General features: G+C 40.6%; 1 protein-coding gene across 3 annotated transcripts in view; it reads right to left on the bottom strand.

Annotated features, from left to right (window-relative positions):
* Nucleotides 1–22,402, bottom strand: part of SLC9A6 (solute carrier family 9 member A6) — a 60,475-nt gene extending 38,073 nt beyond the window's left edge. Inside the window, exons 1-8 of one of the 3 annotated variants that reach the window (XM_070502344.1) lie at nt 22,275–22,402; nt 21,916–22,140; nt 12,271–12,470; nt 10,790–10,867; nt 10,426–10,502; nt 10,007–10,119; nt 7,644–7,749; nt 919–1,054 (exon numbers count right to left, since the gene is read on the bottom strand). In XM_070502344.1, the coding sequence (XP_070358445.1) occupies nt 919–1,054; nt 7,644–7,749; nt 10,007–10,119; nt 10,426–10,502; nt 10,790–10,867; nt 12,271–12,470; nt 21,916–22,084 (879 nt within the window). In that variant the 5' untranslated portion in view covers nt 22,085–22,140; nt 22,275–22,402. The other 2 variants (XM_070502343.1, XM_070502345.1) reach the window with 2 other exon arrangements.
* Nucleotides 22,403–27,226: the final 4,824 nt, after the last annotated feature.

Here is a 27,226-nt window from a genome sequence, read left to right as displayed (position 1 = left end):
AAGGAACTTGCACTGGAGAAGAGATACTATCTGTCCTGGCTTCTTCTTCAGAACTCTTTTTACTGCCCCTTTATGCCACAGTTCACCCGAAAAAAAGCCATAAGACAAGTCTCTTCTAGCACGAAGCTGAGGTACAGCAAGCCTGTAGATTCTTGAAAGAGTATTTGTTTTATAAGAAAGTATCTGAGAAGTTTGCAAGCTGCAAGTTCTGTAGAGATCATCTAGTCCCACTCATCTTCCCTGCTGCTCCTGCCCTCCACCTGCCTTCACTGAGGCCCCCAAGTGATGCGTCAACACTTTCACACCAGAAGCTCAAGGAAGGCAGAGGCCATGTCTGCCTTGTTTATCTGTGATACCCACAGCATAGCATCTGGCATGCAGCAGGCAAGCAAAAACTGTTTTCTGAATGACTACAAGAATGACTTGCCCAATATTTCTAACAGCAAATTAGTGGCAGTGCTTAGGACTCTAGAGAAGAAGGCTAAAATCGGTGGGAGCTGAGATGATGTTCAATTAGCACCATGGCTGTACATGTCCTCTTCGTCCCCTTAAACAAAGAGCAAAAGACTGCCGGCCTGAGCGGCGGTGGAGAACATCCGGAGGCTCTTTGGAATATAGCTACCATGACATCAATTCACTCTACAACCTTAAAATCCACCCCAAAAGCGTCTCTGTGTCTAATTAGACTTTTGTAGCAAAAATTTGAGGGCATGAAGCCCTACACAAAACATTGAAATTCTTTTATTTATTTATTGGTAAAGATGACTGCCTAATATTTGCAAACAAAATACTTGGTTATAAGGCTCATAATTATAACACAATGCCACTTATGGAACCAGGAGAGAGCACAGAACACAGCATTCGACTACTCTTTTAGGTTAACAAGAAAAGATAAATACAATAAAAGGATATTAAAGCTGTCACCACTCCAGTAGCAGCACCCATTGCAAAAGATCCACTGAAGATCCCAAGGAAAATCCCAATGGACTTGAACATGGCTGTGACATCAAAGGTGTGACTGTTGTCTCCAGCTGGCTGGTATGCTACTATTGAGCTACAAAAGAGAGACTGTTCTTACTCCTGGAAGCAACTTTTACTTTAAAAACATTATCTGAAAAATAACTTAAAAGTACATACATACATAAAAATGTTATCCTGTGTAAAGCCTGAAAGATGAAATCACAGGAGGGGAGAAATCCAAAAATTCTTGATTCCGATTGCCAAAACAAGGACAAAAGATTACCAAAATACCCTGCGGTGGATCCAGCTAGCAAGGAAATTCAGCTTTTACTTAAATGGCAGTTTCAGGAGGCAGACCATTTTAAGGCTCTCTACGTGAAAGGTATAGCGAGCCTTTTCCTCTAGCCTCAAGATGCTGGGCACTACCATTCTTTTGTGACTCTGTTTAAGGTTTACTAGTACTGAGTGCCTGAAAGCCCTAACACACCAATGTGAACAAACTAATGACAAATTCCACTTATTTCCAGCGGAGGCATGAGAACACAAAGAAGACTGTTCAGTACTCAACCCGGTCACATTTTGTCTTTCCTATGGGAAAAAAGATGACTGAAGCACCTTTTCAACCTTTAGAATACCAGAATGGGCCCAATGCCTGATATCTATTCACTCCCTGAAATGGACTTTTATAGGAAAAACGGTTCTTGAAAGGCCTTCCAAGGAATTAGAATCCACTCAACAGTACTTTTAGCATACCCAGTTGGATCCTCCACCTCACACTTCTGAAAGAAAGTCACTCTCTGAGAGGCCAACAGGCAGTTACAGGAGACACTCTCCATCTTGAACGCACAGTCCAAAGCTAGTCTAAAAGTGTTTCTTTTAAAACAGTCACCCCAGAAAATAGAAACAGCTGAGAAAATCACTGTTGAAAGCAGGTCTCTGGCAGGAGGACCTACCGTTACTACCATCAGTTCTCATCTCAGTTAATTGAGGTACCAGTGTTTTTATGAAAAGTCCAGACTCAAAGACATCATACAAGTCATGTGAAAGAAAAGGAGAAAAAAACACATTCTCAAGAATATAATGAATTCTCCCTGTGGCTACTGCAATGATTTTTCTGGTCCAAGGTTAAAAAATGGGCTTGCTATATCATGCACGCCAAGTTCTTTTCATAACTCCTCAGTTAAGAAAAAAAAAAGCAAAAACAAAATCTAAGACCAAACTAAAATTTCCTAATTTTATGTGTTTTACGGAAGTATAGCACTAACATTAATTCTGGTAATGGCATCTAGAAATTTCTGAGATTCAATCTGAATTGAAAATTTTAAATATTTGTGTTTAAATGTTCAAAGTGACCAGATCACTTGGGGACAATATCATTAGATTTGATATTGTTTTAATAAATATGAAATGGCCTTTCATTTCATGCTATCTTACCTATACATATCTTCCCTACCTACCACAGTAAATGAGATCTGATGGTATTATAACATTAATACATAGCACCTGGTTGGAGAAAGAAAGGATACGGCTACAACAAGCTTTTTTCTCCCTCGTCACAGTTTTCAAAATGCTGGCTGGAACAAAATATCTACGCCACGCCTCCTGAGGCTGCTTTCTCTGGATTAGTTCACATAAATTCAAGATTCACATTAATCGTTATTTTACTCTTTAATCCCTAAGATGCACAAGAACACATGAAAAGCACTGTGGGCTGAGAACAGATGAGAGGTTTGTTTTCTTCTTTTTAGTAAAATCTTGGCCTTTGGATTGAAATCTTAACTCTTTCACATCCATCAACATTTTATCTTGAGGCAGCAACATTTTTACAAATGTTTTTTTAAATCCTGGAAGTGATACAGTGTACAATTTAGGGGGAAAAATCACCCCACCATTCCACTACCCTGACAGGTCTATCTTACTTTCCTTCTGTATTTCTTTCCCTTCTTTTTGTTGCATGCGTGCTATTTCATGTTTAGTTGTAACGATAATGAACACATGCTTTTAAATTCTGCTTCTTCAACTAACAATGACATAAAAATTGTTATAGCCTCTCTAACTGTGGCTTTTAAAGACTTCAAAAATGGTCCAAATGGATATAACATAATTTATTTAACATTTCCCCACTGTTAGACATTTAAAAGTGGCTTCTAATATTTTTGTTACTACAAATAATAGTGTGAAAGAATACATTTGTGCCTTTTACAAATTTCGGACTATTTCCTTGTGCTACATTACTAGAAACAGGGTATTACTATACCCATGGCTTTTTTACATGTTGTGCAACTGCTTTCAAATACATCTGTATTATATTTTCAGAGGGAAATATAACTATATCTCTCATTTTTTTAGTGATCATATCCATTGGTCTAGAAATTCTACTTCTAAATAACGTCCTACAGAAATACTCTCAAGGATTCACAGAGATTTACACGTAAATATGTTCACTGCAGTGCTCGTGACAATAATACAATATTAGAAAATATTAATCAAAAAGGAGTTGGAGAGGTAAATCTGCAGTGCATCCATACAATGGGAAAACAGAAGTATTAATACAGCACAACGTCCAAGTGAGAAAAACAAGTTAGAGAAATGTATGTATAGTACTAGGCCATTTTTTGTTTAAAAAATTATTACTACACAGTCTTCCTCAGCAAAAAGAGGAAGATTGGCAGCAGATGTTAGCTCAGGGCTAATCTTCCTCAAAAAAAATTATTAATAGATTTATATATATGTTAATATGTGGAATATTAATGGAAAAAGTCTGGATAAAAATCTTAACAGTGGTTATTTTTGACAGCTGAAATTTTAGGAATTTTCTACTTTCTAAGTCAAATACTTTGAATTTCTGTTACAAACGTATTAATTTTATTATCATAAATAATGACAAAAGATAAAATACAAAAAAGCTGGTGATACCAATCTCACTGTTAACAAGAATGTACGAGTAATGTAGTTTTATCACACCAGGGATCAAGAAACACTAATTTTGCTTACCCGGCATTATTGATATTTGGGGCCAGATAATTATCTGTTGAGTGATGGGTGCTGTCCTGTGTACTGAAGGATATTTAGCAGCACCCCTGGCCTCTACCCACCAGATATCAGTAGCAACCTCCTCCCATTCGTGACAACCAAAACGTCCCCAGACATTGCCAAATATCCCCTGGAAGTGGGGGCAAAATTACCCCCATCAAGAATCACTGCATGGACCATTACCAGCAGTTAACTCTTTTCATTAACAATTTTTTCTTGTTAACTGAATAGGTAAAATTGGTCATTTATTTTAACATGTATATCTCTGGTAACTAGTAAAGTTAAACAGTTTGTCATGTTTGTTTACTCACTGTACTTCTCCTTTTATAAAATGTAAATCACCCCAAAAAACATACTTTAAACTAGTATACATACAGGTCTCCAGGCTAATGGCATATCCATTCAGCGGAATACTATACAACTTAGAATTTATCTCCATCTAGACATACAGACTACACTATAGCAGTACATACACATCTACCTCCTACAGCGACGTATGAGTGAACCAGCTTCACTTCACTCTCACCAGGTTAAAAGTGTTAACAAAAGCAAGTAGTGTTAATCTAACAGGTCAAAATACAAAGAAAAACAACTTCCAACATAAATTTCAAGAAGGGTTGCCTTAACCTGTTAATTGCCAAACAGAACTCCTTCAGAAAGGGGTCCTCCCTCCATGCAAGGCTACTTTTATAGAATATACACATTAGAAAATCATCAAGCTAACAGAACTCAACACAAAGTAGACTATTTCTATCAAATGAAAGATGATGACAAACATCTTGTCAAGCCTTCCAGCTAGTAACCTCCCATAGCCAGTAACACAACTAGTTTTACTTTAGTGTTTGGGTAGGAACCCATTTGTTCAACTCCATTAAGATGCTAACAAGCTCCCTGATACGATACTCTCAGATACAGCCCTTCTCGACTAGGGTTCCACCAGACTATGTCATGAATTAACTTATCTAAGTCTAGAATGGTACTAGCTCTGCACCTTCCTCAGAACTGAGAAAAGAATCACTTGAATCATTCTCTATAAGGCTGAATGCTCTCACAGAACCCTATTTGAGAAAGGCTACAATAGCAGGACAAGCACAGCTCTTTGTGAGCAGTGTTATGGAAAAGGCATTCTCTTTATGACAAATTTATTCTTCACCAACAACGATATGTACACCCCAAAGCTCAAAGGCATAGGGCACAATAGTTTACAATAGGACCACAACAGAGATTTTTCTGACCCTTGATCCATTAGGGCAATGAAGAAGGAACACTCAGTAGTAAGATGATTAAGCACCAGGATAATGATCTAGGATGGGGAATTGATGCTAAAAGGAACTGCCTGTATCTTATTCTCTTCATCTGGTAGCACTGGTGCTCTCGCAGGTTCCTATGTACTGAAAGCTTCAACAATCTTTGGAGTGTCATTTTTTTGTAACACATAAGTTACAAACACACTATCTGTTTCTACCTTCTTTGAAATAATATAAAACTTTTATTTTACACACCTATTGTCATTGAAGGTGTACACGTTCAGTATCAATATTAGACACTTTAGGTTTTATTTTTTAAATTATATTTGCATTAGTTGTGGACAGCTGCAAAATATTCTGGCAATAAATAGAGGAGAGGAGTGGAATTTACATACATTGCATTCACAAAAAAGGATTTGACCTTTTGCATATCATTATACACAACATTTAAGGGATCAGTGTTATATCTCAGAAAAGGTAATTCTCCACTATGCAGTAAGGCAATGGCAGCAATCAAGCTATGTAAACTAGAGTCAGTGACTGATTACTCTTTTATAGTTAATAAAATGGAAATTTAGGAGAGAAATAAAAATAGGGAGAAAATATAAACGGCTTTTACTTCTCTCTCATAGAAAGTTCTGGTATGGAGTAAAGGCAACTGTCTATAGGGTTAGATATTTGCTTAGTAGGAATGAGTTGGCAGGATTGAGTTCTTTAGAGGTTCAGACTCATTCTTTCACCTGCAAACACATTCTAATAACATGTATAGCAATTTCTATAATTAGATTAAACTATGGCTCATTTGCTAATTGTCTTTAAAACGTGTATTAACACTTCCAAAAATTAAAAAATGTTTCTGAAATGATTATGTCAAATAAGAGAAATACAAATTAAACTATAATGAGATATTTCTCAATCATCAAATTGGAGAAAATACAAAAGTCTGACAAATATTCTGTTGGTGAAACTATGAGGAAACAGGCACTCCCATAATTTAGTGGTTAAAGTGGAAAATGGCATAATCTCTCTGCTAGGCAATTTAGCAATGTCTAACAAAATTACAAATGTATTTGCCCTTTAACCCAAGAAACTCACTTCTGGAAATTTATCCTACCAATATAGCTATGCATGTACAAAACAGGTAAGTTCAAGGTTAATCACTGCAGCATTATTCGGGATAGCGAAGGATTGAAAACCCTTTGTTTCCAGCAATAGAAAACTGAGTAAATACACCATAGTACAGTTTATAGTATAGCACATAGACTACTATAAAGCTACAAACAAAGAATGAGAAAACTGTTTTGATATAGAAAGATCTCCAGAACACAGTTATGTGAGAGAAAGCTTGGTATAGAACATATATATCATGCTACTTTTAAAGATTTTATTTTTCCTTTTTCTCCCCAAAGCTCCCCAGTACATAGTTGTATATTCTTAGTTGTGGGTCCTTCTAGTTGTGGCATGTGGGACGCCACCTCAGCATGGTCTGATGAGCGGTGCCATGTCCACGTCCAGGATCTGAACTGGCACAACCCTGGGCCACTGCGGCAGAGCGCGAAAACTTAACCACTCGGCCACGGGGCCAGCCCCACGCTACTTTTAAAATAAGAAATGAGAGGCAAATAAGAATATTTATTCATATGTGTGCTTGCATATGAATAAAGAAATTCTGGGATACACAAGAAACTAATAAAAATGATTACCTATAAGGGGCTCGGGGTACAGGTGAATGAGGCCAGGAGTAAGAATACGACTTTTCAACATATACCTTTCTATATAGTTTGTTTTTGAACCATGTGAGTACATCATCTATTCAAAACATTTAATTTGGGGGCCAGCCCTGTGGCTGAGTGGTTAAGTTTGCGCACTCCGCTTCAGCAGCCCAGGGTTTCGCCAGTTGGGATCCTGGGTGCGGACACGGCACCGCTCATCAAGCCATGCTGAGGCAGCATCCCACATGCCACAACTAGGAGGACCCACAACTAAAAATACACCACTAGGTACCATGGGGCTTTGGGAGAAAAAGGAAAAAAAAAATTTAATTTAATTAAAAAAATAAAATGTTTCATGTTATAGTGTTAAAACAGAGTATAAAATTATATATATACACTACAATCACAACTATGTAAAAATATCATGCACAGAAAAAAAGAGTAAAAGAAAATGTTTTAGAATATTTACAGTAATTGTCTTTAGGTGTTGGGAGTACATAATCTTTTTTTCTTCCTTTTTCTCTTCTGCGTTTTCCATGTTATCTACAAGTATGTATTTCTTCAAGAGGGAAAAAATGCCTCATCCTTTCAAATATTTCCATTCATAATGCACTTCACTCAATAAGTGACTCTCAGTTCCTAATACCCTAACATTCGATAGACAGAATATAATAAGAAAACAAACACTTACGAAGACAGCACTATGGCAACAGCATCGTTGAGGACACTTTCACCAAAAAGAAGGGCATAGAGTTCAACATCAACTTGAAGCTCGTGGAATATGGCCAGAACGGTCACTAGCAAGTAGAAAGAGTCAGAGGAATATTTAGACATTACAAATATATTCCCCTTCACAGATGATTATAATAGCTATTTAAAAAATCATTTCTTCCTCTTAGAATTCAATCCTGATAAACAGGTTCTTACCATATTAAAGATTCAGTAATTTTATGTCAATATTTTCCTTTTCCCTAATTGTGTACCTGCAATATCGCCTTTCTCTCTCTTACAAACTGTCGAAAATAACCTAGGAGGACTGAGCTGGCCTACATTCTTCACACAAATGCTAATAATTGTCTTGTACATTTCTTTTCCATAAAGAAAATGTTCCAAATTTCTTATAGACCAGGTGATCATTAATCTTTGATGACGAATATTATGAAAAGCATTTCCTGCTGTAAACTTCATTGTTTCCTTGGAGTCTTACAAGGAAGAAGGAGCGTTCACTTCTATTTGACCAGCAAATTTCAAAGCACACCGGTTTAGCAAAGAGTAGGAAATGAAAACACAAGGTTGGTTTTTGGTTGGGATAAAATTTATGACCAGAATTACAGCTGCTATATTTAACTCAATTAGAAGCCAACTATCAGGTTATTACAGCTTGAGAAGAAGAAAAAACCCTTTTTTTAGGAAACAATTATGTGAGAATTCTTAGAAAATCAGATGAGATTGAAGTTGCATTATAACTTTAATTGCTGAGTCACATACAGCTCACTTGCTAAATAAACCCAAGCAGACATGAAAAAGTATCATAACTAGAGATGGGAGAGCCTCTTCAAATGCCAATCAAAATAACAGGAAATGTGCATTTTATAAGATATAGTTTCTACTGCAAAGCATTTCATCCGAAATATACTGATACCAAAGCTTACCAAGAGAAAACAAGAGCAGGAACAATGCTGCAGCACTTTGAAAAGAGAACCTATGCTCACCCTTCTACCAAGTGAACAATTGTAAAATAAGAGAAATATTATAGGAGCAAATGCCTACATAATTCAGAAGAAATATAACTGTCCAACTTTTATATAAGCAAAACAGTTTTGCTTGAGCCATTCAGGCAATACGCCTGCCCAAATAAAATCAGAAGACTGAAGTAACGTAAGCCAATTGGATTGCTTAGATTTCTCACAGGCTTTGAAAAGTCGAGGAGCTTGCTTCTAGTGAGAGGACAGGGAAAACAGACCACCAGCTCCTTGCAAAAGCCATCCTATCTTCATGTCGACAATGGGAGCAGCTACCAACAATAGGGGGCAGCCTTGATTGTCTTTAAGGGAGCGATTTGATTTTCAGTTTTAAAGATGCTCAACTACACAAATGCCCCTGGAATGCCCTCTAGCTTTTAAAATCATCTCTTACAGAGTACAGAACAGATTTTCCTACTTCCTATGATGTCCTGTGTCATCAGAGTTTACAAAGGAATTCAGAGATAACCTGAAGATCCTATCTTTACTTGTGTTGGATGACAATTCAAGATGATGATTAACTTACAAGGTCAAAGGTAAAACAGAACAAACTTCTACCAAGGTCCTGAAGTCTAGTAAAAGAAAACTTGCATCCTCAGTTCAAAAACTGCAGCCTCTGTTCCCATTCCTACGTCTTCGGCCCACATAGTCTCTAAATTCCTAGTCTGGGTGTAGCTGTGAAGCTCAGTAACACAGTAGCAGGAAAACGACAACCTAACGTGTACAGTTAAATTCATTCTCCAGCTGTGCTCTATCAAAACTATTTTATAACCATAAACCCAATTTTCTAAAAACAATTCTTTAATGTATATTAAACCCCCAATGACCCGAAGTCACACTTGTAGTAGCACAACTGCCTTCTGACAATCATTTAAAAACTTTTTTCTTACTCTTAAATGCAGACAGCTGAAGGTGAACAGAAGATTTTTAAGCAACTGGTTTTCTGGAAGCTTGAAAGGATGTGTATAATTATTACACAGTTTAAGCTAGCTCATCTTCTCCTATACCCAGTTACTAGGGATAGACACCAACCTGAATTCCTAAAGAAAATATCTTACAGCCCTTGTCTAAACAGCATCAAATTGTGCACCAGTAATAGGCAAATGTGCTAAAACAAACGAAAAACAAATAAATCTGTGCTTAAGTCAAAAGGAACCATGAATTTTGGTTTTTTCCCCACAATTGGAAAGTATAGTACTATGGGAGATACCTAATCATGAATTCCACCCCTCAAAGGAAGAATTACCCACATGTGCTTTGACAGCAAAACACTTCCTGAAGTGCTTAAGCTTCACGCTCATGGAAAACATACCTGGATCAGTTGCCGAAACGATGGCACCAAAGAGCAGGCAATCTGTAAAGTAAAAATCTCCTGCAAGTTGTCCAGTTACTTTCATCAGTGTTACACAGCCGTACATTATTGACCTGTTCAATGAACACATTTCTACTTGAGAAAAAACGTCAACTGTTAAAGAAGTTAGAATAAAGTAAGAATAAGAAGATGGGTCTACTGTAGTACTCATGACTAATCCCAAATTTAATTCATGTCATTTAATTATAGTAACACCTTGGCCTTAAGGAAAACTCAAACAACTTATTATCTATGTCAATACATCTTACTGCAAAAGTCCTTAGACACATTCAGGAATACAATACTGCATAAATCAAACATGCATTACTTTAAAATTATAATTTGAAGGTTAAAAAGTGTTTTAAGCTTCAAATACTTACCCAATTACAAAACAAGAAATTGCAGTTCCAAGAAAAGCATATGCTAGGATAGACCCAAGGTTTCGAAAGAAATGTCTCTGACAAAAAAAAAAAGTTACACTGTGTTAGAATACTTACCAATTATCTGAAAAAGAAAAGGTTTTCTATTCTGGTGTGCTATGCTAATATTAAATGCATTATTCATTAAAGGAAATAAGTAAGAGGAAGACTTTTTGTACAGGCATAAATTTCAGCATCTAAAAAGGATAAGGCAAGGAGAAGGGAGGGAAACTTGGAAAGAACTGCCTGTTTTTGAAGTGTCAAAGACGATAAAGCCCATGGAGTTTAAGGTGGTTCAAAGCATATGAAATACAAAAGCACTTACTCTTTTCAGACTATATCCTGCATAAAATATGATAGGAGGAAGTAATATGTTGAAAAACACTTCCGGATCAAAAGTAACCTGTTAAAATAAAGAGTTCTCTTAGATGAATTCCCTTAGAAGACCTCATATTACATTACCAATTCTCAAAAAGAAAAAAGATTAAATGTTAAACTGGTAAAAGGCAAGAATATTACTGTGGTAACTGAAAAATATTTCATATGGGATAGCTGTTGTTCCACTTCTCAACCAACGACAAGGAGACAGTGTTGGAGCAATCAGTTAAGTCACAGCTGTGCAAAGTGTGTTCAAATACTATCATACTAAAAATCTTAAAAATAGGAGAAAGCATGAACATATCCGAGCTCTAAATAAAAGAGACCCAAAACTGGGAACACAAAATTTGGCGGTACATCTTTATTGTTGGCAAAAGGAAACAGATCTCTTGCATAGGTAACATCTCTAAAGGTATACAACATAATACTATGGTAAAAAGTTTCTGGACAAGTCATATTTCGAGTCATGACAGCCCACTTCTTTTAATACTGATTCCCTATAATAATACAGATGCCCCCTTCTGTTCAGAAGGCTGTAGTAGGATTTGACATGAACACAAAGCAGCTACACACATACCCATGCTAAAATTTCACGTACTAGAACTTTTAAGGAACTGGAATTTTCCAAGGGTGGAAAGAATTCTTGCTGCAAAGTGAACTTTAAGTTCATATGAAAATTTAAAGCATTAAAGATGGTCAGGAACACCATCTTTAACCAAGTAGGTATAAAAGCCAAGTCATGCCAATGTAGAAGCCAGAAGTGGAGGCAAACAGCCAAGGGAGGGCAAAAACAGAGACATGAGCAAAGAGGCCCTGAGAAGATTCATGATAGAAACTATGAGGGGGCAGGAGAAAACAGCTCCAGGAAGGTCTGGGAGCCAGACAGACTGCAACCCAACCTCCTACATATAGCTTTAGGCACAGCATAGGACAATAACTGATACTCAGACTGAGGCCCCTGAAGTTATGCCAGATTCTGACTCAAAGAAAGGTTAAATTGTGCTCAGTATAAAATACCATCAAAGTAAGAAAGAATTCAAAGGAATATTAATGGACTATTCTAGGTTTTATCAAATAAACTCAATGTGCTGAAGTATATAAAACTCTGAGGACCATCCGCAAATTCAAAGAAATGCTTATAAATTCTGCTGAACTCAATACTGGTCACCATTTATTAGAACTGTCAACATCACAGAGTGAAACAAAAAAGGTTATAGTACTTAGCCTCAATCAGAAAAGGAAATGTACAGACAGGTCCATTTCCGTGGCATTACATTACATTCATTAATTGAGGTTTTATTCCATTTTAAAAGCCTGATTATTTTAAATATCATTAAAAATTCACTATTTATTTTTCTCCTGAGTCACTCTGTTGCTAGTTATACACTTTTTTAAAAGTACAGAGATTCCCTTTAACTAAGAACTTACCTTTCTAAGCATTTCATTATCTTGAACGTTATTGAGTTCATGTGAACTAATCTCTCCTTTCAGCGTATACTCATAAAATTTTCCACTAACATTTACCAATAAGGTAGTTGGGCTTGACTGCACTTCACAGCTCAGGGTCACATTATTTACATCGCTTGGAACATGAATCCCATATCGAAGGACAAGGCCCACCAAGAGACCTGGAAATAATAAAAAAACAATATAAGCTCTTCTTTCGGAGGGAGACTACTTCTTTTGTACCCTACACATACCTTTGGACTGACAGCAGAAAATCTCTTACCATAGCCCCTGTGGTTCAGAACCAATTTTTAGACCAAGTGCAGTTACATTTTAAAGTATTACTAAATTCACAAACCTAAGAGTCCAATATTCATATAATCCACTGGGACAAGAGGGAAAAACATTCCCTAGGGTAAACAGCACGTAACACTGCATTTCTAGATCAAGATGTAAATAAGTGATTAGGTAGGGAACAAAATGAGGAAATACCTCCAAATCATCTGCACACAGAATATGCTCCAAGGTGTCCCCACCCAACAGTGTAATCATGTTAGAAATGTGTTTACCACTCCCATCTACTAATTCACAAGATTAAACAAATACGTTTCTCAAGTTATTCCTAAAGCACATGGCTGGCCCAATAATAGCCATTTAACAAACTGGAAAGTCAACAATACTTGTAGACTGATTGAGTTCTTCTACTGCTAAAGGATCAGATTTTAATTTTAAAATACAGTCATGCATTGCTTAACAACAGGGATATGTGCTGAGGAATGTGTCATCAGGAGATTTCCTTGTTGTGTGAACATCATAGTGTGTACTTACACACACCTAGATAGTATAGCCTACTACTCATCTAGGCTGTATGGTACTCATCTTATGGGACCACTGTCGAATATGCGGTCTGTCCTTGCCTGAAACATCATTATGCGGTGCATGATTGTACAGGCTTCAAAATCAAAACATGGAATAGAAGTCTTGAATCTGGCACTATAATATCAACATATTGCTAGGATTTTACCCAGATCATCATACTGATATTCAAATATGCACAATGTTCTAGGTACTATAAACCTACACTGATCAAATTGTTTAAAAACAGATTTATTGAGATATTCACATAATACAAATTTTACCATTTAAACTGTACAATTCAGCGGCTTTTAGTATATTCATGAAGTTGTATATTGATCACTACTATCTAATTCCAAAACATTTTCATCGCTCAAAAAAGAAACTCCATACCTATTAGCAGTCACTCTCCATTTCTTCCAGCCTCTGGCAACCACTAATCTACTTTATCTATATATAGATTTGCCTATTCTGGACATTTCCTATAAATAGAATCCTACAATATGCGACCTTCTATGTCTGGCTTCTTTCACTTAGCATAATTTTTTCAAGGTTTATCCATGTTATAGTATGTATCAGAACTTCATTCCTTTTTATGGTCAAATAATATCTCATTGTATAGATATACCTCAACTGGAAATTGAACTCAAAGTTCTGGAACTTTCTATCACTATTAATAGTTACATTTTACCTGCCTGTCTCCCTTCACTCTACCCAGCCAGCCATTGTTTTAATATATGTGAATGGCGTATTATGCTACGTAGGCTCCCAGGGTTCAGAGAGGAAAACAAGAGCCCTCCTTAAAGTAGCTCTCAGTCCAGTTAGCGAAAACAGACTGTAGAAACAATTATAATATGATCTATATGTATACAAGGTGTTCTAAAAACAGAAAAGAGATACCTAACGAAGCCTGAGGGAGTGGGACACTAGGGAAGTCTTTCCAGAGGTGTTACCTAAGCAGGTAATAAAGTACAAGAAAAGGTTTTCCAGGCAGGAGGAATAGTAGTACATATCCAGTCAAGGAGGAGGGAGGGAACACAGCCCATTCAGGAATCCCAAGTCCTTCAGTATGGCTGGGTTATAAAGCGACCAGAGTTGGGGTGTGAAAAGGTCAGCAGGAGCTGAATCTTAAAAGACCCTGAACGTTGGGGAAAGGAGTTAGACTTTATCCCGAAAGCAAAAAGAAGTCATAGAAGGGTTATAAGCAGGGGCTTGACATCAGAGTTCTATTTTAGAAAGACTGGTCTAGACAACAGACGTTTGAAAAGGCCAGAGAGAAGGCCACAGCAGTCATCCAGGCATTAAGAGCTCAGGACCTAATCTAAGAGAGTAGAGACAGGGAAAGAGAAGGATTTTTAGAAGCTATTATCTTTCAGAAGGATATGGTGACTGAGTAGACTGGGAGGAAGGGAGATGAAAGACTACGAGAAGTCTAAACCGACGCAGCAACTCAGTGGGTAAGCTGGCTTGAACAACCAGGTGGGTAGCAGGGCCATTCAGTGATACAGGGAACAGATCTGCCAGGGAAAATGCACAGTCCAGTTTTGGACATGCTGAGTTTGATGTACTTTCGACACATGCATAGTTGAGTATGTGGGATCTGGAGCTCAAAGAGGGCCGGGGCAAGGGGGGGGGGATGGGTCTCAACTGGAGATAAACACTTGGCAGGCATAAGATGGCTGAAGTCAGATGCGGATGAGATTACCTGGGGAGCAAATAAAATGGGAAGAGGACTATGGATATATGTCTGGAGTTTTATCTCAATATTTAATAGTGAACATTAAGGGGCCAACATTAAGTAGAGGAGGAGGAGCTGATGAATGAGTCTAAGGAGGAAAAGCCACAGGAGCAGGAAGAAAAGAGGCGGAAGTGATGAAAACTAGCACATGCTACAACAAAGTCAAGGAATACAGGCATTAAAAATTGTCCATTAGGTTTGGCAATAAGAAGGTCATAAGTGGCCTTGGTAAGAGCAATTCCAGTGGAGCAGTGGGGGCAGAAGCCAGAGCAGAGTGGGAAGTGATGAAAGAGGAATGGGGGGGCGTAAGAGGAGTAGTTGGTTGGGAAGGGGTAACAGAGTGGAGATGAGGAATCCTTCTAATCAATTTATAGTCACACATATTTTTTTAAAGTGAGCAGCAATGAGTAACTGGTAAATAGTACGACATCAACTTTTTAAAAAGTTTTAACAAAAGTTCAGATTTAAAATAAGGGAAAGAGAAAATAATATCCAAAATATATAAAGAACTTAGACAACTCAACAGAAAAAAACAAATAATCCAATTTAAAAAACGGGCAGAAGATCTGCATAGACATTTTCCCAAAGACATACAGATGGCCAACAGGGACACGAGAAGGTGCTTAACATCACTAGTCATCAGGGAAATGCAAATGAAAACCACAATGAGATATCACCTCACACCTGTTACAACGGCCATTATCAAGAAGACAAGAGATAAGTGTTGGTGAGCACGTGGAGAAAAGGGAACCCTTGAGCACTGTTGGTGGGAACATAAATTGGTGCAGCCACTACGGAAAACAGTATGGAGGTTCCTCAAAAAATCAAAAATACGGGGGCTGGGCCCATGGCCGAGTGGTTAAGTTCACGCACTCCGCTTTGGCAGCCCAGTGTTTCACCGGTTCGGGTCCTGGCGCGGCCATGGCACTGCACATCAGGCCATGCTGAGGTGGCATCCCACATGCCACAACCAGAGGCACTCACAACTAGAATATGCAACTATGTACTGGGGGGCTTTGGGGAGAAGAAGAAGGAAAAAAAAGAAGATTGACAACAGATGTTAGCTCAGGTGCCAATCTTTAAAAAAGAAAATCAAAAATAGTATTATCATATGATCCACCAATTCCACTTCTGCATATTTATTGGAAGAAAACGAAAACAGTAACTTGAAAAGATACCTGCACCTCCATGTTCACTGCAGCATTATTTACAATAGCCAAGGTAAGGAAATAACCTAAGTGCCCATTGATAGATGAATGGATAAAGAAATTGTGGTATTATATACACAGTGAATTATTCAGCCGTAAAAAAAGAATGAAATCTTGCCATTTGCAACAACATGGATGGACCTCGAGGGCAGTATGCTAAGTGAAATAACAGACAGAGAAAGGCAGATACCGTATGATCCCTCTTATATGTGGAATCTAAATAAAACAAAAGCAAAAGCCCACAAGCTCATAGATAGAGAGAGCAGACTGGTGGTTGCTAGAGGCGGGGGGTGGGAGGTGGGAGAAATGGGTGAAAGGGGTATAAATTTATTTAAAGATCTTAAAAAATAATAAAATAAATGAAAGATACACTTTGAAAATATCTCACCTCCAGAAATCACAATAAAAAAGTGATAGCTGGGTATCAATTGATAAACATAACTTGGAAGAGAAAAGGCTACAGATGCACAGTCATCCAGCCCATATGATACAGAAACAGCTCTTTTCTCTACTACTCCGTAAGATCTCCTAATTAAGAGGCTCGGTAAAAGTTGCTCCCATATATTTATGTGCAAAAATCATAGTTAAGCTGCTACAAATAGTAAGAAATAGCAACAGAAATTCTTCCGTGTCCCCAAGCCTGACTGTGTAGGAACAGTACCCACTGGTTCTACTGCACCTGACCCGATGCTGAAACATCACTGGATGCCCTGACGAGGGCTCAGCACTTGGACAAATTTCAAACACACACTTCAGCAGTTAAAACAGCAGCAAGGAGAATAATGACTTAGGTTGGAAGAAATCAGGATCCTTTTATCACAGCATCAAACATCTGAAAAGTTGGAAATTATCTGAATAAAGTTGACAGATCAAGTTAATTTGGGTTCTGTGAAAGGTCAAATCCTAATCATGGAGTTAAAGCACTTCTCAGTAAAGAGAAAATACACAAAAAGAGTGCTTTGTTAAGGGGATAAGGCAGAAACTTCTAACCTCCTACATAGAGAGAGGAACAGAGAATACTGATATCATAAAATTTAAAATTACCAAACAGGCAACAAAAAATACAACCACAAAGAAATATCTTCCACAAAACAAAGAGGTCCCAATCCCCTTACACTTTCCTGACCCTCTTGCTCTAGAAACACTCCCAGGGGTAAAGAACTCAGTGTCACCTAAGGTCCCACCATTGTATGAGGCTCACAGTTAGTGGAAATTGGTTTTCTCATGGATTTCAGCTCATTCTTCCAGCTTACCACATTAGAAACCTCTGATAGTCAAAAATATGGAAGGAATACCACTGAGGTGTTAAGTGTGGCCAAAACTGATAAAATTTCTACAAGTTAAAAAGTATACGTGTGTACGTATCTATTTATATATGTGTGTGTGTGTGTGTGTGTATGTATATAAGATGTATCTACTTCTCGAAGAACGCTGTTAGAGTCTGTCTTAAAAAGCTAATTCAACCTCAAGATACCCAAAAAAGTCAAGGCTTTTGCTGAACTGTAGTTAGTTTTACATGTGTTTATTCATCTTTTTGTCTCCTCGCACATTCTCTAAGGCAGCTCTTCCATCCTTTATCCTCCTTCTCAAGTCCTCAATCTCAATGCCTACTTTTCTGAGAAGCTGGATGCCATTTGATGTAAGGTGCCTGAATTCCAAGCCTCTCCATCTCAATGTAAGCTCACTTTTCCTTAGCCCCTCTCTCAGGAAAGATAAACCTCTTTTCCAAGGAAATCCTTTTACCTAGGACCTGGAACCAATCTCCATCCTAATTGTGTCTGCATATATTATTTGATCCTTATAACCTCATGAAATAGATACTATTATAAATCTCTCAGTCATTATTTCCTCATCTATAAAATGGGGATAAATGATTTGACCAACATAATTTGGCACTAAGTGATGAAACCAGGACTGGAATCTGGGTTTTCTATTTCCAACGCCTCTATAATTTTCTAATCATCTCCTCACTGTCACGTCACCACTGACTGCTTCTCCAGTGGTTCCCCTTCATCTATTCTCCATTCTCCCAAAGCCTTCTCTTGCAACCCCCTCAAAAGCCCCACAACTTGAAGTATTGCCTCTTGACATATCTGATCTTATGACATTGATTACAGTATAGTGAAGGAGGAAAAGCACAAGTCTGGAAGTCAGATAGGTGTATGAATTCTGGTTCCATGAAGTTCTGGTCTGGGATCTTAGGGCAGATAACCTCTCACTGAACTTCAGTTTCGTCATATGTAGTGATGATAATATCAGCCCGTTTTATCTTTATCGTTAAATCTTTTCAACATGACGCAAAATGGTTAGGGGCTAAGAGGAATGGGGCTTTTGAGCCAGACTGACTGGGTTTGAATCGTGGCTCAATACTTACAAGTTATGCGACTTCAGGCAGGTCATTTAACCTTCCTGTACCCCAATTTCCTCATCTGTAAAATGGGAAAGATAATCGTACCCATCTCACAGGGTTGTTATAAGGTTTAAATGAAATGATACTTTAGAGCACCTAGAAGTGTCTAACACATTATAATGCTCAATAAACACCATCTATTAAGTCCCCGGATTGCAGATGCTTCGTGGGCAGGGATGATGACTCACATCTGTATTTCCCATCATATCTCTCACATCAAAGATGCTTAATAAATATTTATTGATGAATCACATTAGTTAAGCCCAGGACTCTGGATGCTGTAAATTTAAGGTAAAAAAAGTATTTCTTCCCTTTTGCTTTTTATACCATCTGTAAGCACACTGCAGTGAGTGATCACTCTTCAGACTTAACTAACTACCCTGACGATTTTTACTAATGGTGACTCATTTTTAAGCTTCTTAAGCAAGCTAGCCCAATGAAAAGAACGCTTGGGGGCTTTGACACTGTGTTTGTAACTGAAGCAATTAGGCTATATTACAATCTAGAAACTGACCACATTGGCAATTTAATCTTTTTTTCTTTTTCTTTTTTACCCTTGCTTCTCAAAAAGATTAAGGAAAGACTTGGGGCTGGCCCCGTGGCTGAGGGGTTAAGTTCGCAGGCGGCCCAGTGTTTCGTTGGTTCGAATCCTGGGCGCAGACATGGCACTGCTCATCAAACCACGCTGAGGCAGCGTCCCACATGCCACAACTAGAAGGACCCACAATGAAGAATATACAACTATGTACCAGGGGGCTTTGGGGAGAAAAAGGAAAAAATAAAACCCTTTGACCTAGTCCCATCTATTTGCAAACTGGACTGGAGAGTTAGTTAGGAGGCTGTTCATCCACAGTCTCAATGGCCCATACTGAGAAAATGGAACAGGTTAAAGAACGCCAAGTTGTGGCAAATCAGTGCCAGATGTGGCCCCCAGGTAACACTCTTCCATTTTATATTCCACAAGAGATGCCCTGTTTTTCCTTCACAAAATACTAACACCAAGGTACTCCATCACTTTTTATTAACTTAGAAACGTCAGGAAATGCAATTAGGAATCCCACTTTTCTACTTCAGCCCAAGAGTTAGATGAGGTTAATGATATCAGCTACTAAAGAGCAAATATTTTCAGGGCAACTCTAAGTCTCCATATGGTTTTTTAAAAAATACTACGTTTGCTTCTCAAGTTACAAGACTGAGCAATTAAAACAACTGTTCCAAGCCTAACCTGAGACAATGCAGTTATAACAGCAATAATAATCGTATCATAGCTATCGTTTATTAAGCATTTACTTTAGAGGTCAGGTACTAAGTTAAAAACATTTCTTCCTCACAATAATCCTACTATCATTGTTCCCAATTTATATATGACAGTGTAGGAGGGTAAGGGATTTGCCTAAGATCACAGAGCTACTGGCACAGAGGGACAGCAACCCAGGTATGACTTTAAGCAGGGGTTGGCAAACTTTGGTGGCGGTCTATTTTTGTATGGCCCAGGAGCTAAGAACCGTTTTTACATTTTTAGAGGTTTGGCAAAAGGAAAAACAAAGAAGAAAATCCAACAGAGACACACAGACCTATGTGACTCACAAAGTCAACAATAGTTACTGTCCAGCCCTTTACAGAAAAAAATTGCAGACCTCTGGTCTAAAGCCTTGCACCTTTAACCACTACATCATACTCTCTCCATATATATAGGAAAGCGGTTTCTGTGATCGTTTCCTCATTTTAACACCATAATACTCATAATACTCACTTGGCATTTAACTGAATTTAAGATGCCATTATTTGCTGTCTACTCAAGAAGGATAAGTTCCTTGAAGATGGGGATCTAATATTTCTTCGTGTTTTGTGTGCATAACACATAGTAGGCTGGTTAGCAAATGTCTGTTGAGGATAGTAAATAAATCACACACTTATACAGAGAAATTATATAGAGCTGTATACCTTATGTGGCCAATTTAGCTTAAGGGATGCTGCAAACAAAATGCAAAAAAATATGAAATATGAAAACCACCTAATACGTCTAAAAGCTAAGAATCCTAGGGAGTAGAGAGATTTTGCACGGAGGCTTAGAATTTCAATACTTTACAAATGAAAAAATAAGCCTGAGTTCATGCATCTTCCTGATGCACACAACTACCTTTCCTCACTACCCTTGCGATGCTCATTCCAGATATTTGTATTTACTGGAAAGGGGGGCAGGGAGTGCATGGAGAAACGCCTTTTTGTGTCAAGGCTTCTTCTACCTTCCAAGTCTGAGAAATTAAGGCCCAACAGCTCATCAGTTTAAGCCTGTTCCAAATGAAGATACTCTTCCCTCATGTACTGCACAGAAAGGACTGTGTGTCCGCCCTCATCTCTTCAGCCATCTATACCCTCACAGTCATCTTAGATTAAGACAGTCAGCAATATGCATCTTTTCCTCTCATGAGGCCCCAGGGCAGTCCGAAACGCCTCTGAGCCCATGGTTTGATTTGCCCTTCTCTCCTCAAGACCAAGAAATAAATAAATAAATAAGAAACCTCAGAAAGAAAGCACACCTAAGACATAAAAACTGAAGCCATCGACTCAGCGATCCGTCAATAACCTGCTGCCACCAGCAAGTCACCCATACTGCATATGCGTGGTGGTGTTCGTAATTACTGTTTGGCTGAACTGATCAGCGTATAGTACAACACACTGCTGGGAGATCCTTAACTCTTCCTTGTCCTCGTTTCGGTACGCCTGAATTAGAAGGGTCAACCATATGTATCCCTATCAGATATTACAAGCATAGTACAATAAACCAGGAGGTCATTAAAAATGCCCTAAGCCTTCTTTAGCTTCTTTCGCCTTCAGGTTTGTACTTGGGCTCCACTGGAGTAAGGTTTTCATTCTCAACCTCGAAGGACAGGGCGTAGCAAGAGCTGGGTGATGGGTAAAGGTGGCCTCTGGCTCCAAAAAGAACGCCAGATTCTGAGCAGTAGAGATACTACTGCAGCTTCAATGGACCTTAAACAAACGGACACCCCAGAGAAATGGATCGCTGTGCTGTCTTCCCCTCCCCCAGCCCCTAGCCCAATCCGAGACACCGCACCCACTCCCTTCCCATCCTCAGTCCCGGTCCCGAGCTTGGGAGGCAGAGGCGGAGGGAGTGCAGAAGAAAAAGGGGGTGGGGTCGGAGGGAAAAAAGGTGTGAAGAAGCAGAGGAAATGGGGGTTGAGGAGGAAATGGGGCGAGGCAGAGAAACGGGGGGCGTAGCAAAAAAAAGGGGAGTGAAGCAGAGAAATGGGAATGGGGGACGAGGCGAGGCAGAAGATGGAAGGAATCAGAAGGGGAGTCGAACGTAGGCCGAGCAGGGCCAGGAGGGGAGGCCCAGCAGCCGGCAGGCAGAAAAGGGGGAGCGCCAGGGGCGGACAGGGGGTTGAGGCACTTGCCATAAATCATCGCCAGGCCAGTTTCGTGCAGGAAGCGGGCCCGGCGGTGCTTGAAGAGCCAGATCGTGAGAATAGTGAGGGTGAGCAGCAGGATGAAGATGAGCAGGTTGGCGCTGTCCTGCCGGTGGCTCTCCTCCGCCTGCTTCTCGGACACGATCTCTTCGTCCATGGCTCTCGCCGCTCCGCCAGCGCCGTCCAAAGCCCCAGCCCAGCCAAAGACGCCCACTGCGAGGAGCAACCAGAACGGCCGCATGAGCCGGCGGGCCCGGGGGCCGCCGCCGCCCACAGCGCGGCGGAGGGGCGCCCGCAGCCAGCCGCGCCGAGCCATGACTCCCCCCACCCCGCGCCCCGCTCCTCACCCGCAGCCGCCCGCGGTCGGACCACTCCCCGAGGGCTCACGGGAAAGGGGCGGGGCCCCAGGAGGCCGTCGGAGCGCGCGCGGCCCCCGCTGCCGCCGCCGCCGCCGCCGCCCTTAAAGGGGACGCGACACTCCTAGCCCGCTCGGCCGGTGCCTTTGCCCTTCTCTCCCCCGCCACTCCAGCTCCTCCCCGCCCCGGACGCGCACGCTCGGGCGCTGCCTGGGAATGAAAGGCCGTCGAATCTAGTCTAGTCTTCTAGAAAAGAAGCCTCGACTGGCGTAATCAAGCAGAGGCAGATTGCACTCTGTCTCCTTTGATCCTATTCTTAGAGCGCTCAGGGGAATGGATCTTTCATAACCCATCTCAATATCGTCCCCCAGTGTCTCTTAACAGGATAAGAAGTTGTCTCCTTGGGCGGGGCCTAAATCTTCCTCTCTGTAATTTAAAGTGGATTTTCCTTCTTCTGTCCTCATTGGGAAACAACGCTGTAGTAGTTCATAAAAGAATTGACTCAAAGGCAAAGATTATGCATGTGTCTGTATGTTCGGTTTTCTTTACATGTAAAACACCTGATATAAGTCATCTCTCACGTCAGGAACCTGTAGAGAGAAACTCATCAGTCTCGCAGAGACGATTCAATTGGTTTGTGCTTAAATTTACCCGTGCTCCAAACACTCCTCTCCCTTCCTGAAGAAGAAATCTTCTGTGGTGTGATGGGTCTCTCCCTCTCCTCTCGCTCCATTTTCCTGCTGTCTTAAAGCAAATTTCCCCAGCTCAGAATTCACCTTTGACACCATCTCTTTTCTCTCTTCCTCAAAGAGTATTTCTCTGTTCTCAGCCTCTCAATCTTCCACACCTGAATTTTCACAGTTCTCACCCCTTTGAAAACAGTGGATTCCTATTTTCTCGTCCTTCTCAGACCACTCCTTAGGCTGTGTGGGCTTTGTTTTCTCTAGGCTTTCATTTCTACCTCCGCATGGATGAACTACAAATTCCAAGCCCTGACCTGCCACCCTCCCTTCAGGCCTCTACCTGATGGATGCTGAACAGATCCTGTTGAGGCTGCCTACCAATCTCAAAAACGAAAGTGTTTTAAAATGAGTTCATTTCCCCCCTACAAACACGTATTCTTTCGCAAATTTTTCATACCATCAATGGCACTTGCCAATGGTATGAATCCAGTTCTTATCATCCTGCCTAGAATTCCTGATTCTCAAATGTTTTCATCTCAGGACCATATAACTTCCTTGCAAAGACAACATGCAGACAACTCCAGGCTGTGCCAGTGTGGATTCTCTCCCACTAACCAGCTCTTCAAGCTCTGCGAGGATGTTGAGCTAAAAAAAAAAAAAAAAAAAAAAAAAAGCGCTAGAATGGGGTTCAACGCCAAATTCTGTCCCTGTTGGGTCAGGAACTGTCCCAGTGACTGTAAGCTCATTTTCTCCTCTTAGTGTCTGAGTCTGTCTGTGCCTTCCCGAGAAACCCTATGGTTGCCTGTCCCCTGTCCCCTGACTCCAGCCTAACCATACTGCCCTGTTCACACAGGGCTGGGCTTTGCAGAGGCAAGAAACCCAGGTTACAGTCCTTCCCAGTCTCACCACGGCCCTCTCCCCAGACCTATCTTGGTCACCCCAGAAGACCTAGCGAATGAATTTACCTGCTTCCTTAGGCCTAACCACCTAATCCAAGGCTGTTTTCCCTCAGGACAAACCCATTTTTCATTCTCCTAGTGTTTGGAACTTGAAAAAAACAAAGGCACAGATTGCACCACAGTTAGCAAACGTCTTCAAGCCCCAGACTCTACCTCTGTTTATATGGCCCCAGCAATTTAGTATGCCAACCCCGCCCCCCGCAACCTCTTTATATCAGAGTTCCAGGAGGAATCTTGAGATGGCAATAACTTTACCAAGGGGGCCAAGCCCCATGAGCCTTCGGCTCCACTAGGAATGTACTTCTCTCTCAACCCAACACTGCTCTATGCTTCTGACTCTCGCCTCCCAGTTTCTCCTCCCACCACTGCCCTCCCTGCCAATCCTTGTCATGTGCTTTCTGGAATGCCCTCCATTATGAACAAACTACCCAACCCTCTCAGTTGCTACATTGATGCCCCCTCTGTCTCCTCCTTTTACCAGTACCTGAATCTCGCCCAGGACATCACATGCTCTGAAGCTGTTTCAAGTGGAGGCTATTTCATCACCACTCCACTGTCCTACATACACACACATACACAACTCACCCTCTCTTTTCCTTGGCATCTAGTGACTTCCTGGTCACTCCCACACATTCATGGAGGACTTGGGCATTTGCTTCACAGCTTCCTCTCTTCTCCCATCCTCCACTCCACCCCTTCACCCCAGCCTCACCATCGTCCTGGGTGGCTTCCATGCTCAGACAAGTCACATGGAATTCAAGCCTTGCCTCCATTTTCACTGGGAAAAGCAAGATCCTCAAGAAAATAGTCCTCAGTTTCCTTACCCTGCAACCTACTTAATATCCCATCAGTGTCCATCCTTTCTTCTTCCCCTCCAGCCTCACTGGAAGAGGTGTTTCCTCCTCTCTTATGAAACTTATACCTCAATCTGTACTCTGCGTTCCATCACCTCCTTCCTGCCTCTTCCAGGATCTACTCCAACAACTATCTCCCTCCACCATCTTCAATGGCTCCTTCTCCACTATTTCTTTCCACTCTCTAAAACCACTTTCAGGTGTCTTCTGAGAAACAGCCCTTCGTCTACACCCCTCTCAAACATTGCACTATTTCTCCCCTCCCCTCCAGAGACGAGCTTCTCAAGAGTTGTCTACGTTGTCTGCATTCCCATCTGCGAGTCCGGGGGTTAGCAGAGTACAGCTGACCAAATCCAGCCTGCTGTGTTTTTGTGTAACCTGAAACTAAGAATGCCTTTTACATTTTTTAATGGTTGGAAAAAATCAAAAGAAGAACAATATTTTGTGACACATGAAAATTACGTGAAATTTTCACTTTAGTGTCCATCAATAAAGGTTTATTGGCCACGGCCATGTCCAATTGTTTATTTACTGTCTGTGGCGGCTTTTGCACTACAAGGCAGAGTTGAATGGAGTTGCGAAGGACACTAGAGCCTGCGAAGCCTCAACAAGGTACTGTCTGCTCCTTTGCAGGGAAAGTTTGCTGACTTGGTCTCCGCCAGTCATTCCTCTACACTTCTACCAGAGGGGTCTTTCTGAAGCACAAATCTGATTACATATGTCACAGCCCTGCTCCAAACCCTCCAGTGGCTTCATTGCCTTCAGTTCTGGCTCCTTAGCCTGGCATACGATGCTCTACATTTCCTGACTCCAGACTGCTTCTCCACCCTATATCCTGTCCTTCTCCCCAAAAGATATTTTGCTTCAGCCATTGTGAACTCCTTGTAGTTTCCTGAATACTTCATGTGGTTTCATACACGTAGGTGCCTTTCCACGTGTTCCCTCGGCTTGGGTAGTCCTCCAACCCTTTCTTGACCTAACTAACTTCAACTTCTCTGACAAAACTCAGTTTAAAGGTCATCAAGCCTTCCAGGATGCCCTCAGGTTGCGTTAGGGACTCCTTGTACGGGCTCCCGCAGGCCCCTGGGCAAATCTCTCTCTTAGCCCTCCTGAAGTATTATCATGTATGATTGACATGTTTACCTTGAGGGCAGGAACCAGATGTTACTCATTTCTTTACTGACAGCAGCTAGCACAAAGCCTAACCAAAATAGGTACTCAATAAAACTTATCTGAGCATCCATAAATGTCTCAAATTTAATGGAGTACAAAGGAAATCTCCATGTTCACAGATGACATTAAATTAAATTCACAGATGACATTAAATTCATTAGATTCAGTTCAAACATAAACTGAAAGAGAACTTTACAGTACTGGATATATAGTAAGTGCTCAGTAAATAGTTGATCATTGAAAAGTGTAGAAAAGTTTCATCCAGTGCTTAGCACAGTCCTTGGTACCTTGGAGGTGCCTGATAAACACTGAATTAATCAATTCATGTATTGGGGGAAAGGCTGAAAAGCTAAGGTGAGGCCATCTTGTGGAAGGTCTTCATGCTAAAGAAAATTCTAACATTCATTTCCCTGATCTAAATCTCCCCAATATTAGTTTGGCAGCAGAAGTGGGGGGAGGGGCAGAGCGAATGAAATGCAGAGAGATGGGCAGTAGGAGAGATCAGTTAAGAGGTTTGAAAAGTAGTGAGGCTTTAACTCATCAGATACAGGAGGAACGGAAATGGGAGGCTGGATGCAAGAGCCAAGGCAGAGGTAGGATTAATCTGTCTTGGCAATTGATCAGATGGGTGGAGGGGGAGCACTTGAGGAAGAAGGATTGAAAGATTACTCCAAGGCTTTGAACCCAGATATCTGGAAAACGTAGGATGGCTAATGGCATTAAACTGGGAGCCAGGGGGCTGGCCCGGTGGTGCAGCCGTTAAGTTCGCATGTTCTGCTTCGGTGGCCTGGATTCCGGGTGTGGACCTACACACAGCTTGTCAAGCCATGCTGTGGCAGGCGTCCCACATATAAAGTAGAGGAAGATGGGCACCGATGTTAACTCAGGGCCAGTCTTCCTCAGCAAAAAGAGGAGGATTGGCAGCAGATGTTAGCTCAGGGCTAATCTTCCAAAAAAAAGAAAAAAAAAAGGAAAAACAGTGGGAGTCAGAAGGTAGAGCTTGGCTCTGGGCAGGTTGGATTTAAGGGACTGGTGAGATATCCAAGTGGAGGTATCAAAATAGGCAGTTAGAAGCTTGGGTCTGGAGTTCAGGAGTGAAGTCAAGACCAGTGATAGATCGGCAAGCTATACAGTCATCCCTCAGTATCCATGGGGGATTGGTTCCAGGACCTCCTCAGATACCAAAATCTGCAGATGTTCAAGTCCCTTATATAAAATATCATAGTAATTGCATATAAGCTATGCACATCCTCCTGTATACTTTAAATCATCTC

Source organism: Equus asinus, chromosome X (assembly GCF_041296235.1).
Source record: "Equus asinus isolate D_3611 breed Donkey chromosome X, EquAss-T2T_v2, whole genome shotgun sequence".
Lineage (NCBI taxonomy): Eukaryota > Metazoa > Chordata > Mammalia > Perissodactyla > Equidae > Equus > Equus asinus.
This window is presented reverse-complemented; position numbering and strand designations above follow the sequence as displayed.